The following is a 13,986-nucleotide window of genomic DNA, read 5'->3' on the forward strand; positions in this document are numbered from 1 at the left end:
AAACTAAAGGCAGTTTGGGCGGTAAATGTTGTATATTGCAATCTGCGTACAGCCAATGATAACTTGGCTTTACAACACAAGTGGCGCAGTGACAGGTGGAAGCAGAACAGCTGTTTTTGCTTTCTCATGCCAGTCCCAGCAGCTTTTATTTTTTAGACCCCTGTACTTCCACTCCCGTCCTGACGGGGGCAGCAGAGCTCCGGCCAGTGACGTGACCGACACGCCAGTCCATCGCAAACGCAGACTCATCGACCCGGGGAGAAGCTAGTCTGCAATAACAGGAGCTCACAGGTAAGAAAATGCGCTTTGTGCAGATTTTGAAGTGACTGACAGTATAATATTTTGTACGTGGACGTTTGCTCTGACGGTAAAGGTGGGGGTAGAAGCTGAAGCTGCCTCTAAGATAAACAAAACGCCGGACTTGGATATATAATCTTTATGTGTACGTACACGTCATTTTTAAAATAACAGTAGTAGTAAAACACCAGGATTACGCGACATTAACCAGTCAGTGAAGGTAGATAGCTGAAAAGGGCCACCAGACATCAAACTAATGCTGAGCGGTCTAATTTGCCTACAGTCTGACAGCAAACAGCCTTTAACTGCGTGATTTAGTTGATAAGGAACTGTGTTAAAAAAGAAAGGGACAGGCCAGTGTTTAGTATGGGAGTAACGTTACTGTTTTAAGGCAGAAAAGGTGCTTTTACAATAACGTCGATGTTGTATTTAGAGGTTATCTTGTTAATTACATGACCCCAGAGGTTTTCTGGTGTAACTTGGCTCCATGAGGTGGAACTTTTTTTTTTTTTTTTTTTTTTTATATATATATATATATATTTGGGTCAGAAATGTGGGAAAAAGAAAACAGGCAAACACATAGAGGAGGTGTTGTGTAAAAGCCTCAGCTGGTTTTGAAAAAGCACATTTAAAGCTGGAGGGGCTGGTGGGGGTTGGGGGAATGGTTTCAGTGCAGTTAATACACACTGGGCCCATTATTACCTGCAGCTGCCACAGCCACACCTCAGCATTCACAGCTATGCATCTTAACACTGGTTGTTTGGTTGTTTTTACACTGTGCTGTCCATATGTAATAACCCATTTGGTATTTAAGCCTGAGGTAATCGAACATTAGTTTCTAGTGCTGTGGTCATTTTCTACAAGCTGTTGGCCTGTAATTAAACTGTACAGTCAAACCATCGAGTACAGTAAAGCATTTTAACATTGGTTTTCAATTTCTTCCGTTCATACATCTTTGTTGTTGCTCTTGTGATGTGCTTGTCCCATGTGGTGTAGTTGGAGACTGTAGCTGAATCCTCCCCCTGTCCAGCTGCTGTTCCCCCTGCAGACCAACACCACCTCCTTCCTCATCCTCCACCTCGTCTTCCTTCCTCCAGCCGCCCCTGTGATGCCTCCCTCGTGCTGTGGCTACCTGTCACAGTACACCCATCATCATCTGGTTGCCTTCCTCCTGACCTTCTTTAGGTAAACTAGACCCATCCTGGCTCTGGTCTGCTGAGTCTAAATGAAAACCCTTTTAATTTCTGAGATTATTTAAGTTCATTTGAAATTATCACAGGACTGATCAGATTTCCAGCTGTTCATCAGTTTTGAAACGAAAATGTCCAAACCAGCCACAACCAAATGGGGCAGTTGCATAAGAGGGTCTGAAGTGAAAGGAAATATCAATAAAGCCAGTGTAGAAACACACTGGGTGGATTTGAGCTGTTAATGGAGGTAAGGTTAGGGGCAAGGTTAACCGAGGTCAGTCATACTCAAGAAAGAATGGACTATGTCTATAGATTTCCAGTTGTCAGGGTTGCTACACAGATAAGGAAAATGGAATGTATGTATTTTCGTATAGTTGGAATATTTCAGAAAAAAGTCAGTTTCTATACAAATCTATATTATTTCAAAATGGATTACGTCTGGTGAGTTAAACAGAGTAGGCCATGTCATTTTTATTGGCACTCTATAAACAGACACTCATCAGGAGCAATGGACAGGAAAGGTTGCTGTCTGTAACAATAACCCCACATAATGCCGAACACTGGAGCTCAATAGGAAAGTTGGGTTTAATTGTATTTTTTGTTTCAGCTGTCTTAGATAAATAGTGTTGTGATAATATTATGTCACCTACGACTCCTGCATCTGTACTAAGATGATTTAAAGTAAAACAGATTTGAGAGAGATTTGCTTTTATGTTCTGCGAAAACCTCCCTTCTCTCCGTCCAGCTATGTGTTGCTGCATGCCTCCAGGAAAACGTTCAGCAATGTGAAAGTGAGCATCTCAGCCCAGTGGACGCCATCTGTCCAGAATGGCGGCGCACCCGCTTTCTCCCCCGAAGAGGTACTAAACACCAGCAAACATGGTCATACTATAAAATGGATTTCACTGTTTTCACTGTACCCTGTGTAAACTGTAATGTTACAACAGAACCTCAGTTCTCTGGGAAACTATTATTAAATCTGTATCTGAGGCCTAACAGTCCCTTGACATTTAAAACCCTGTGGTAGTGAAGTGCTTATAATTAACTGTGTTTTCTCTGTCCCAGACTTGGGAGGACAATCATCTGTTTGCAGATGAAAAGCAGGCCACTCTGTTCCTGGGAGCTCTGGACTCCATCTTCCTCTTCTCATATGCCGTGGTGAGTGGGGAACATGGTTTTCTGCATTCAGACATGCGATCGTAAAGATGCCTGCCACAGAAATTGGCTGAACTGGTAGAAACTGGTCTGAAGGTGGCATGTACTCACAATAGGGCAGGGAATAAAATCAGATTTCCTTTGCTCACATTTATTCAGAAAAACCTCACTACAAGTCATTTGAATCATCATACAGTGAAACAGTTTTCGCTATAACACCACTCAGGTATTACTTGTGTTGCTGGAAACAAGTAATAAACATACTGTGTGTGTGTGTGTGTGTGTGTTTGTTTGTTTGTTTGTTTGTTCCTGTCCACATAGGGTCTATATTTGAGTGGTGTGATTGGGGACAGAGTGAACCTGCGCTATGTGCTCTGCTTCGGCCTGTGTGGCTCCGCTGCAGTGGTGAGTACACAGACCATAAGGTGAATTATGTATGTAATTCTTGATAGTGATTATAGTTTTAATATCAATATCTGTCTTGATTTTCATAATTTTTGGGGGGTTTTTTTGGGCAGGCAAAAATAGCTAATTAAATAGCTAATTTTGCACATTTGACTTACGTTGTCCACTGGTTTTGAAATCTTCAAATAAGTGATGTCAAATTTGGGAATGATCCAACATCACTGCTACTTGTTTCTGTCAGTAATTTTAAATTCTTGCTTTAATAAAAATGTAATTTGATCAACACGTGATTCTTTATGAAGAGATTTTAGTCTTGATATCCTAAAATGAGATCTAATGCTTTTTGAGAACAACGATGGCTTTTTATGTGTTTGCAGGAGTTTTTGTTCGGCACTCTGACTGAATGGCTCCACATCTACAACAAGTACCTGTACTGTGGCCTGTGGGTGTTGAACGGTCTGCTGCAGTCAGCCGTCTGGCCCTGCGTTGTGGCTGTCATGGGCAACTGGTTTGGCAAGACGGGGTGTGTGACATGTCTCTGTTTACAAAACCTGCTGTTACGTAACATTGCTTCAAATGTTACAACTGCACCATCTGTCTAGATATATTTAGAGAGACTTGTGTGTATCAAATTAAGCTTTAAAATATACCCACACACAGAGAGACACACATACTGACACAATGACACCCATTCATTGCTGCAAAACATAGACACCATTTAGACTCCTCAGCCGCAGGATTTTAAACATCATTTTGCTGGATGTAAAAATAGCAAGTCAGTGAGCTGCATCTGTGAAGTTGCATTGAATTGTTTTTTTTTTTTTTTGCTTTGTTTTGTTTTTTTTTACTATACATTTCAAATTTAATTGGGAGGATTAAAAAAAAAAAAAAAAGGGTGTACCCCTGCCTTCCACCCAAAGAGAGCTGGGATAGGCTCTAGCAGATCCCCGTGACCCTGGTTAAGGAATAAGCGGGGATGGATGGATGGATGGATGGATGGATTAAAAAAAATGAATAATTCTCTTGTGTTTTTTCCAGGCGGGGTTTTGTGTTTGGCCTGTGGAGCGCTTGTGCCTCTGTAGGCAACATCCTCGGGGCCTTCCTGGCTTCTAGCGTGCTCAAGTATGGATACGAGGTAAGACACATGCATGTTACTGACACCTTGAACCATAATACCCCCCCCCCGCAGCTAAATACTAAAATGACACACTTCATGTTGTGTGTGCAGTACGCCTTCCTGGTGACCTCTGTGGTGCAGTTTGCTGGCGGGGTGGTGGTGTTCTTCGGCCTTCTTACCTCCCCAAAGGAAGTGGGTAAGGATGTCAAGGAACACAGGCGTATCCCAGCATTATGCAGAATGCTTCTTGGATGCTTGTATTGCTCAAATTCCCACAGGGGCCAGTTTGAACTGGGACAGCTGTGTGTGTAATAACTAAACTCGTAACTGAATAGAGCTTGAACATCTGTCAATGCGTGTGTCAGGTTTGAGTTTTGAGTCGGAGACTGGACTCGGCCCTGTAGAGACGGACACGGACAGCCACAGGCCTCTGATGAGTGACGAGGAGGACGAGGTGGAGGCGTACGCCAGGCGACACCCGTCGGTTCAGCAGACGGAGGAATCTCTAGAGTGTTCCCAAGCGATCAGCTTCTTTCAGGCTTTCCGTCTGCCTGGTGTGGTACCTGTGAGTCTGAAGCTCCCAAAAAGCCAAGACAAATTCATTTACCACTAGCATTTTGCCACAGGTGGTGCAGGGACAAATGATACAAGAGATTACAGTTTTCTCTGTGTGTACTGTAGTATTCCCTGGCTTATGCTTGTCTGAAGCTGGTCAACTATTCCTTCTTCTTCTGGCTGCCTTTTTACCTGAGCAACAACTACGGCTGGAAGGAGGCGGAGGCTGACCGCCTGTCTGTGTGGTACGATGTCGGCGGAATCATCGGTAAGTGGCAGACTTACTGCTGCTGGTCGTACCCCGTCAACCAAAGTTAAATTTAACGTCACGGGGTTTGTTAATTTTGAATTTGACCTGTCATCTTGTTCCCTTGTGTCAGGGGGAACAGTTCAGGGGCTGATCTCTGACTGCATGGGGAAGAGAGCCCCGGTGCTGTCACTGAGTCTGGCACTGGCGATGGGAGCCCTGGTGGGATACAGCCGTGAGTACATACTTATCAGAGAGTATTTGTAGGCTATACTCAAGCGTTGGAGAAGTAGTTATATTCTGCCCTCATGAAGCACACTATAGCAACATTTTAGGCTTAAAAACACTTCAGGCTGATTTTGTGTCAGTTCAGAAATTAGTTCAGTCTCCCTCCACCCTCAGGTTCACCTAATGATCAGCTGATAAACGCTGTGTTGTTGGCTGTTACCGGCTTCTTCATTGGCGGTCCTTCTAATATGATCAGCTCCGCCATATCTGCAGACCTGGGCAGACAGGAGGCTCTGAGGGGCAGTCAGGAGGCTCTGGCTACTGTCACTGGTATAGTGGATGGAACTGGAAGTATTGGAGCTGCTGCAGGACAGGTAAACGGATACCTGACATTTCATAAGGAAATCTCAGGTTGATATAAAAGTCGTGACAGTGGTTCTGTTTATGTACGTTTCTATCCACAGTCACATCCATAGACTGGTTTGACTTTGACCTGTGTGTTTCTGTCTATATCACCCACTAGTACCTGGTGTCCTTGATTGAGAGCAAGCTGGGCTGGATGTATGTGTTCTACTTCTTCATCGTCATGGTAAGACGACTTTCTAAAATCACAACAGGCCTTTGTGCCTGCATTGTCGTGGCACAGCAGAAAAAGATGTGAACGCAATGAAGGACTGCTGAATTCCCCGTAGCTGACTTTTTTTGGTTTGTTACAGACAGGGGGCAGCATCGTGTTCATCACTCCCCTGTTCATCCGAGAACTGTGTGCAATGTGGAGAGACAGGCGGGCGCTGCGACGGCAGCTGTGACCATCTGTAATATAACAACTGCAATATTTCTACTGTTATCGGTGGCTCAGAGCCAGCTCTTTAGGTGAGTCGGAATGGTTAAGGTGACCCAGAGTTGCCACTGTCAACACCTATGTGAGCAACAAGGTGAGCACAACACTAAAGTCTTATCCTCGCACTAAAAGCATAAGATGAAATGTGAAGTGTCTGTGGTGTAATTTGCAGAGATGTAAACATGGAGCTGAAGTGCCTGATATAATCTTTGAAAGGGCCTTACTGTCAGCCACATCTGTCTGTGAGCTCAGGTCTTGCAAGGCCATCACAGAATGTACTCATGTATATACTTTAGGGCTTAATTGGATGTAAATATTTAACTTTTTAAATGTAGATGTACTTGAATGAAATGGAACTTTAAACCACACGTTCTTAACTTAAAGATCAGGCCGTTGGAGACGGGTCTGGGAGCAAAATTGCCAGCAGAATGTGAATAATAACTGTAATGTGGTAATTTGTCTGATTTGTAGAGCTGTATGCTATTTATGTCATTTTAGGTTGAGATCATCATTATTGCACTCTAGGATTCTTACAATAATGAGGTTTTAGTTAACCACTTAGATCTGGGCTGGGTTTGGGATTTTTTTGTTTTGTTTTTTTTTCCATCTTACAGCCACTTGATTGCTCCAGTGTATTCAGGGTTAAAGATGATACTGTAAAGCATTTGCATTACAGGGACCCCCCCTCCCCCCAGAAACACAGTTGGAGAAATAACTCTTAAATGTTCAGTTTGTCTATTCCTTGATCAGTGACCAGACATCATTTGGAAAATGATCATTTAGGTTCAAATCAGATTTGATGGGTTTTTTTTTTTGTTGGTTCTTTGCCACTGTGGCAGATGCACAACAGGTAGTTTTTGCCCTTGCATGTAGAAACATGAACGATCATGTTTTGTGCTTTTATCATCTATGAAGAGCGTTAGCAGTGCATTTTAATGTTGTCATTAGTGGGAGACTGGTTCTTAATGCAGAACTAAGGGTTTTGGAGCTTAAAATCTGACTTGCACCTCTGTAATCTCTGAGCTTGTAAAGAAAATGTAATAGAATGTAAACTATGTCTGTGCTTTATTTTTTAGTGGTTTTATTTTTATTTATATGTAAGCTTAACACTTTTAATCAATGTAAATGCAATTTTTGTTTTAAATAAATTCAAATAATGTTTTACAAATCATCATTTCAGATAAGATACAGGTGTAAACATGAAACTTTATACAATTTTATTATAGCTTCAAAACTGCATTAAGCTTCATTTTTATTGCCTGCTATGATGTGAACACGTTTGAATTTGGGTACATGTGTAATGTTTCATCAAAACCACCAGGTGGTGCTATTAGAGAAGAGAAAGGAAAACCTTCCTGTGCAGACATTCATCTGATACTAAGTCTGAGTGGAAACAAAACTCTCAGGACCGTAGTTTGTCTTTTATCAATATTATCCATTTTTATTATTTTGAGCACACTAAATGAACAGCATTATAGATGGCAACAGTGCACCAAACAACCCAGCAATGGAATCTCTTTAACATTACTGTCAAAGAAAATTATTCTTATCTGAGGCAATTACATTTTTTTACATGTTGCAAGGACTTGTGAGAAATATAAAAAGTCCACCTAAACCAGTATTAAATTACAGTAAAATTGCCTTACAAATGGTTTATGAAGTTTATTATACATTCATGCATATACAAAGTAAAAAAAAAAAAAAAAAAAAAAGCTACACTGCAGTGTAGCTGCAACAGGTGATCTAGGAAAACAAAATTTGCTTGGACACAGTGAGACACCAACAGATTAGTCTTGAATCAGTTGTTTTAATTTGCCATTTTTTTAATACATATATTTTATTTCTACCAAAGAACTTAATGAAGACTAATAAATGTTAGGAACCCTGTGTCCAACAGTGACAAATATAATCGGAGGAAAAATGCTTGTCCTAAACTGTGCGTTTGTTTCTCTAAGGATTTGTATAGGCTTTTGTTTTTTTACTATACAATATAATACAAAAATAGTTATCCTGTCGACGATATTTTAAGTAGTGCAGATATAGAAGAATATATTTCTGAAAAAAAAAAAAACACAATTAGTTTTACCAAAATATGGGAATTTAGAATTATTTCCCCACAAAACCAACAATATAAACTCAAAATAAGTTAATAAAGAATTTGAAAGTTTCATCTTAAACAAGCAGAGAAAATTGGTGCACACAAGAACTCTCAAACACACACAGATTAATTGGGGGGAAAAGTCATCCTAGTGAATTTAAAAGTTTGTTCCTTTTTTTTTTTTTTTTTTTTTTTTTTTTAGATCTGTGAAATACAGCCATGTAGAACCATCAAAAAACATTGTGTTAACATGATTATGCACAACTGCTTTCATGCAGATTTGTTTCGCAGAGACCGAAGCAGTTGGCCCATGAAAGAGATGCTAAGACTTTTAAGGGGCAGACAAAAGCAGGCCACTTGTCTGGCCAAAGAAATCCTTTGATCTAGATTGTCTGAGAAGTTTCGTTGTGAAGGTTTTCTCTTAAACGCCGTCCCTTTTCCTCATCCTGCTATTCCTCTGCTCTGTCTGTTTCTGGAAAATGCTTTCAAAGTGGGTCAGCGAGAGAGGCACAGACAACAAAAGCTGCCCGGCCCCCACCCGAGGGACCGGAGTTTCCTCTGCACGGAGCCGGGCCCTGCTCTGACACACTGACTCTTTTACCTGATGTGAAACTCTACACAGAGCGCTAAACCCTGACAGTTTTTACCACAACAGAACAACCCCCACCCCCTCTTCGTGTCTGTCTCTTTCATGCCTAAATGCAAACAACCTGTGCTACATCGGTTCTGATTTTTCCTTTGTTTGTGTCACTGTAACTATAAGAAACAATAACTATTTGATGAGGTAGTAAGAGTGGATTAATCCAGGTCATGGCTTTTTATCCAAATACAAACTAGGAATGACTGTAGGTAGGAACGAAAAGTAGACTGTGCTTTTGGAGTCACCAAAGTTGTTGACTGAGCAGTTAGTAATGACATAAAACCAGCAAACCCGTCTTTAAAAACAGGGCTTTCTGTCTTCTTTTAGTGTGATATTTATGGTATAGATACGAAGATCTTAGCGTGTTTGAGACCTCCTGTGACCCATAACAGATCACTCAGACAGCGAACCACTTGTGTGATGTGTTTCTAATTAAATGGCGTGAAATTTCTTTTTGGTTCAACTGCCTTAGCTGCCACGACTTTTACAACTTGAAGAACCTCAAGATAAACACCAAATTAAATGACTCATGCACACTCCTATGCGTAAAAACACAAGGCAAACACTTGTAGAACTGCATGGTGAGAGAAAATATGGCGCAGCTCATCTCTTCATGTAAAAGAAAAATGACCATAAGTAGAACCAAATGTTATGATTCCTCTGAACTGCAATACAGTGATTAAAACGCTACATTCTGTTGGTGGAAGAGAAAGACGTGTCTAAAACCTAACAAGGCGGACGTCACATAGAGACAGAATGGAAAATGCTACATTATTAAAAAGCGTAAAGCTGACAAAAACATACAATTAAATAAGGTATGTTCTGCTCTGCTGCCCAACAGTAGATTTTTACAACCCCATTATGCAAATAATACAAAGCAAAAAGAGAAAATAATTTGCAGTTTGTCCATTTTTGCTATGTTGTCATGATGATAATCTTGGCCTATAATTTTAAGTGGCGAGCCATAATGATTTATAGTCTAAGGCATAATCTGGGGGCAATGGCACAGGTTTCCACACCTCATCTTACCTCGTTTTAAACATTGCTTGACTTTTTTTTTTTATTATTATTTTACTTAGACAATGCCTAAGCATTGTGGATAATAAATAAATAGTCACTTTTTTTTAAATTTTTTTTTTTTTTTTTTTTTGGGATTTAAGTTGCAGCCATCAAAGTACCACTTCTATACCTCACTGCTTAACCTTTAACATTGAGGTAATCACATTCGCAGTGCCAAATTTTGAACCCTAAGTGATGGTTTGACCCTTGGCTCGACTCGAGCTTTTGGAGTCATGGGGTGAGACTAAAGGCTAAGTGTGATGGGAGGCCAGGAATAGTAACTCATCTAATCTAAACCTCTTATAACTTTCAACAAGAGGGAGAACAAAAAGGTCAAATACTATCCTGTTAAAAAAAATTACCCTCCTAGAACTAGAGTCCATTTTCTGTTATTTCCTGAAAGAGTGCATTCAAAAATAACTTCACAGTATAGTCAAAAAGCTAAGGAAAACAGTATACAGAATATATATAACTATGCACAAAACCGTTTCTGAATTCTAAGCTTGATTAATTGGGAAAATAGAAGCTTCCCTGTGCTGTAAATTAAAGGTTTATGGGTGCTAGAGTTTTTAAGCCCATGCTGTATGAGCTTATGGACAGTCAGTTAGGAATTGCTACATATATACATAAGATATGACACATGTGAGGTGATGTGTGGACCACTCAGTGATCATCCGCTGGGTCTGGTCGTGCTTTTCTACTGCCGAGAGTTTGGTTTGTGATGCAGAAGCCTCCTTTTCTTCACCTTGAAGAAATCTGTGAAAAAGGGAGGATGCAAAAAAAAAAAAAAAAAGTATTACCATACAGACATGAGTGATATCTTCACAGCTAGCTCTTGGCAAGAAAGTAAATGAAAGGATTTCCAAAAAAAAAGTCAAATTATTTCTTCAACGAAGATATGGACGAACCTGTGATGGCGGATTGTTTACGTTTCTCTGGCCGTGGCAGCCTGTAGCACCCTGTGGTGGTGACTTCCAGGTATTCGTCCCCAGACCCAGATGAGCTGCTGGATCCTGGAGAACCCTCAAATGATGAAGACGATGTTCGCCTCTTTCCCTTCATCACGCCGACTCTGGACCGCAACACCGGCCTCACCGTGCAGCTGCGGTAAAACGCAGGCACATCCTGGCAACTGAGCTGCTCCCATTGGATGTTGGTGCCCTTTCCTGGCGTGTCAGCCTGGAAGTCAAAGTTCCAGCGTTTGTTGGCCACCTCCACGCTCATGCAGAGCAGCCGCTCGAAGTCGTGCTGCAGCTGCTGATGATCCACAGGCCCAAAGAGATTCCTCCGCACCGGCCCCACCTTCAACTTCAAGGCCTTGATACCCCCCAGGTGTGAGAGCTCTGAGTCAGATTCTGTAGCTGGTGCTGCTGTGGATGTTGATGGAGAGGCCATCGCTCTGTCCCTATCAAGAAACAAACACATGCAGACATGCAAAGTGTTAGAGCAAGGGCAGGCCAGAGGTGGAGTGTTGGCAGACTTTCAGTGAGGTATGAGCTCCAGTTTTACTGCGGTAGATTACTCACACACATACAAGCTATTAAATGCTAAGACTCACCACTCAGTCAGCCTTTGGGCACCTTTGTGCTTTATATGATCACATACACGTGTGTCCTAACCTGCTGAGTAATTATTGAAACAACAGGTACCTGGACTGATACCAAATAAATCGGCAACGCCTGATTCTCCACCTGCTGCGGTGCCTGCTAGTCGAAGGTCGGCTGTAAAGGTCAGCAGGTCACACACAGGAAAAACCTACTTGTGAGGAATGTTTCCAGCGTCCCTGCCACATTTCATTAGAGCAGTACTGTCGAATTCTGAGATTCACTTCTACACCGTCTGTCACTGGCTTTCCAGCTTCATCCTGTCACAACCTGTATTATCTTGATACAGTGTCAGATAATAAATTATATGCAGGTGAATAACAACCTGTTGACTCTGTAGTCTGAGCCTCTGTTTGACTCCCACTTAACTAAATGCTTAGAGCTTTATCAGCTGTGTGTAGGCTGTAAAAGCAGATGATATGTGATGAGCAGTAACTACCACAGACAGACATATGGCTCTGCTCGTAATCTAATACTATACCTTATAAGGTCCCTCTGAAACACTGTGCCCCAGGACCTCAATGGGGCCCTCAAGACCCCAGCAATTTGTAGTTATATGATTAAATCTGAATTTGTTTGCATACAAACGAAACCGTCAGGGGCCTAGTCAACTGATCTTGAGGCCGTGTCATGTAGAGTATAGAATATTTCACATACTATTTTGCTTCCATAGTGCACTTTTCTAAATATATTTGCATAAAGTCACTCAGTAACAATAGCGCAGAAGGAGTTTAAAAAGGGGCCCCACAGCTCGTTTTTGCCCTAGGGCACTGTAATGTGTAAAGCCAGCCCTGCCCAAAGCTCTGGTTTAGATGGGACATATAATATTCTGGGCATATTTAATCAAAATAAAGCAAAACTTTGGCTTTTCCATAGCTCCAGCTCTACTGTAGTTTAATTAGACGGGTAGTGGTACTGTTCAATTTGGTTAGTGGCGTTTTTAAAAGAGTCAGCTATTCATTACGTTTGCCTAATAGGGACAATCAACCATAAAATGTAGAGTCGATTGTGGAGCGTTAACTACAAACTGTGGTTGGCAGTTTACACGCGTAAAAGGAGAAATGCGCAGCGAGCCATCATCTTATCAGCCTGCAGACACAGACAGTAAGAGGCCGTGAGAAAACATGTTTAACACATCGTCTTCTTGCATAGTCTGTCTGATCAGTTAGTGATTAACTAAAAAAAAAAAAAAAAAAAAAAAGACGATAACATCAAATGTGCTTTCTCTCTCCAGCAGCGCTCCTTTGGTCAATGAGTGAAAGTCCTTTGCGTCGTGGGCGCGGTGTGCAGATCAGGTTTCCACTGTGTCCCCACTTCCAGAAAAACACGGAGAAAACCTCCAGTGTTTCACCCCACTCTCACCAAAAAATGACTATAATTACATATGCACCATCTATTTCTGCAGGCCGAAGCACAGCGCAGTGTAATCCTCGGTAAAAACGGCACCAAGGTTTGGTTTTACAAAGCGAATAACAACTAGGTCCTGGAGGAAAAAACGCACTGGGTGACGCAGTTAGATTCACTGAGGATGTGGGTCAATGAGATGCGACACGCAAAACAACCAGCATCGTGTCATGACACTTGTCACTCATATTGCCACACAAGACACGCGCATTAATACTCGTGTGGATGTTACGAGCGACAACAAAAGAGTGTGAACTATCATTTCCACAGACGTTGCCTCTTATAAATGAGTAGTATCATATGGAAAAACTATGAAACGCTAAAACTTCTATTTTACATGTATCAAAAAGAAAAAAGAAATACACCAAACAAATGTTTCATTAGTTAAAAAAATAATAATTTAACACTATATAAAGCCAAGAACTGTAGAAAAAAAAATGTTTTACCTCTTACCATCAGCGTCAAGATGTCAAAGTGTTCAAAAAGTGGAGTTTGAAAGCTCGTCCGCAAACTACGCACAGTTCATCCGATCAGAGGGATGAAAAGTTTCCGACAGTTCCGTGGAAATGAAATGTATCACGTTCACAAGTTGTAGGAGCCACTGCCCTGCGGAGGGCTGCTCTCGTCCCTTATCTGCGACTTGTTTGTTATGGACTCAGCAGACAGACAGGAGGGGACGTCCTACTAGAGGACTCTGTCACGTGGTTTCCATCAAAACAGTCATTGTTGGAGCGCAGCCAGGAGGTAAACAGTGCGATCATATATTCTTATGACAATTAAACGCAGCACGAGCTGCGGCTGCATTGCTGCAAAAGCGTCCAGCAAATACCCCAAATGCACCAAAGAGAAAAAACTCATATAGTTGCATGAAACATTAGTTGGGTGTATATTTGTGGAAGTGTTTAAAATGCTAATAAATAGGTTCCTACCCTGTTGCCGTGATGGTAAAATAGAGTATGTGTGCGCGTCTGCTCCAGACCTGTTGCTCCTGTTGTCTAGAAGCCTCTAGTGCCTTGCTTCTCCTTCAGAGCGAATAGTAGGTCAAATATCTTGGCAATGGCGGCCATTTCCCCTTCTTCCTCAAATGTGACACACATTCTCGTGTAGTGCTTGCATCACGTTTTGTTTTGGCACCGTGCTCACATC

The 13,986-nt window shown here is 41.6% G+C and overlaps 2 protein-coding genes across 4 annotated transcripts; one reads left to right on the forward strand and one right to left on the reverse strand.

The window, feature by feature from the left end:
- The first annotated feature begins 202 nt into the window (after positions 1 to 202).
- slc37a3 (solute carrier family 37 member 3) lies at positions 203 to 7,221 on the forward strand. The gene is made up of 14 exons (XM_026326559.1): positions 203 to 291; positions 1,294 to 1,482; positions 2,233 to 2,347; positions 2,553 to 2,645; positions 2,964 to 3,047; positions 3,425 to 3,570; positions 4,086 to 4,182; positions 4,276 to 4,360; positions 4,530 to 4,729; positions 4,846 to 4,987; positions 5,100 to 5,201; positions 5,369 to 5,568; positions 5,718 to 5,783; positions 5,911 to 7,221. Exons 2-14 carry the CDS (start codon positions 1,406 to 1,408, stop codon positions 6,001 to 6,003), a joined length of 1,500 nt encoding a protein of 499 aa, XP_026182344.1. The 5' UTR covers positions 203 to 291; positions 1,294 to 1,405; the 3' UTR covers positions 6,004 to 7,221.
- A 228-nt stretch (positions 7,222 to 7,449) lies between these two features.
- Positions 7,450 to 13,925, reverse strand: cdkn1d (cyclin-dependent kinase inhibitor 1D). 3 transcript variants are annotated; one of them, XM_026326562.1, is made up of 3 exons: positions 13,770 to 13,925; positions 10,741 to 11,237; positions 7,450 to 10,588 (listed from the first exon to the last, which is right to left on the reverse strand). In XM_026326562.1, exons 2-3 carry the CDS (start codon positions 11,225 to 11,227, stop codon positions 10,530 to 10,532), a joined length of 546 nt encoding a protein of 181 aa, XP_026182347.1. In that variant the 5' UTR covers positions 11,228 to 11,237; positions 13,770 to 13,925; the 3' UTR covers positions 7,450 to 10,529. The 3 variants fall into 3 exon arrangements, with proteins under 3 accessions (XP_026182347.1, XP_026182346.1, XP_026182345.1); XM_026326561.1 differs by lacking the exon at positions 13,770 to 13,925 and adding an exon at positions 13,294 to 13,514; XM_026326560.1 differs by lacking the exon at positions 13,770 to 13,925 and adding an exon at positions 13,287 to 13,513.
- Between the last annotated feature and the right edge of the window lie 61 nt (positions 13,926 to 13,986).

Source organism: Mastacembelus armatus, chromosome 23 (assembly GCF_900324485.2).
Source record: "Mastacembelus armatus chromosome 23, fMasArm1.2, whole genome shotgun sequence".
Lineage (NCBI taxonomy): Eukaryota > Metazoa > Chordata > Actinopteri > Synbranchiformes > Mastacembelidae > Mastacembelus > Mastacembelus armatus.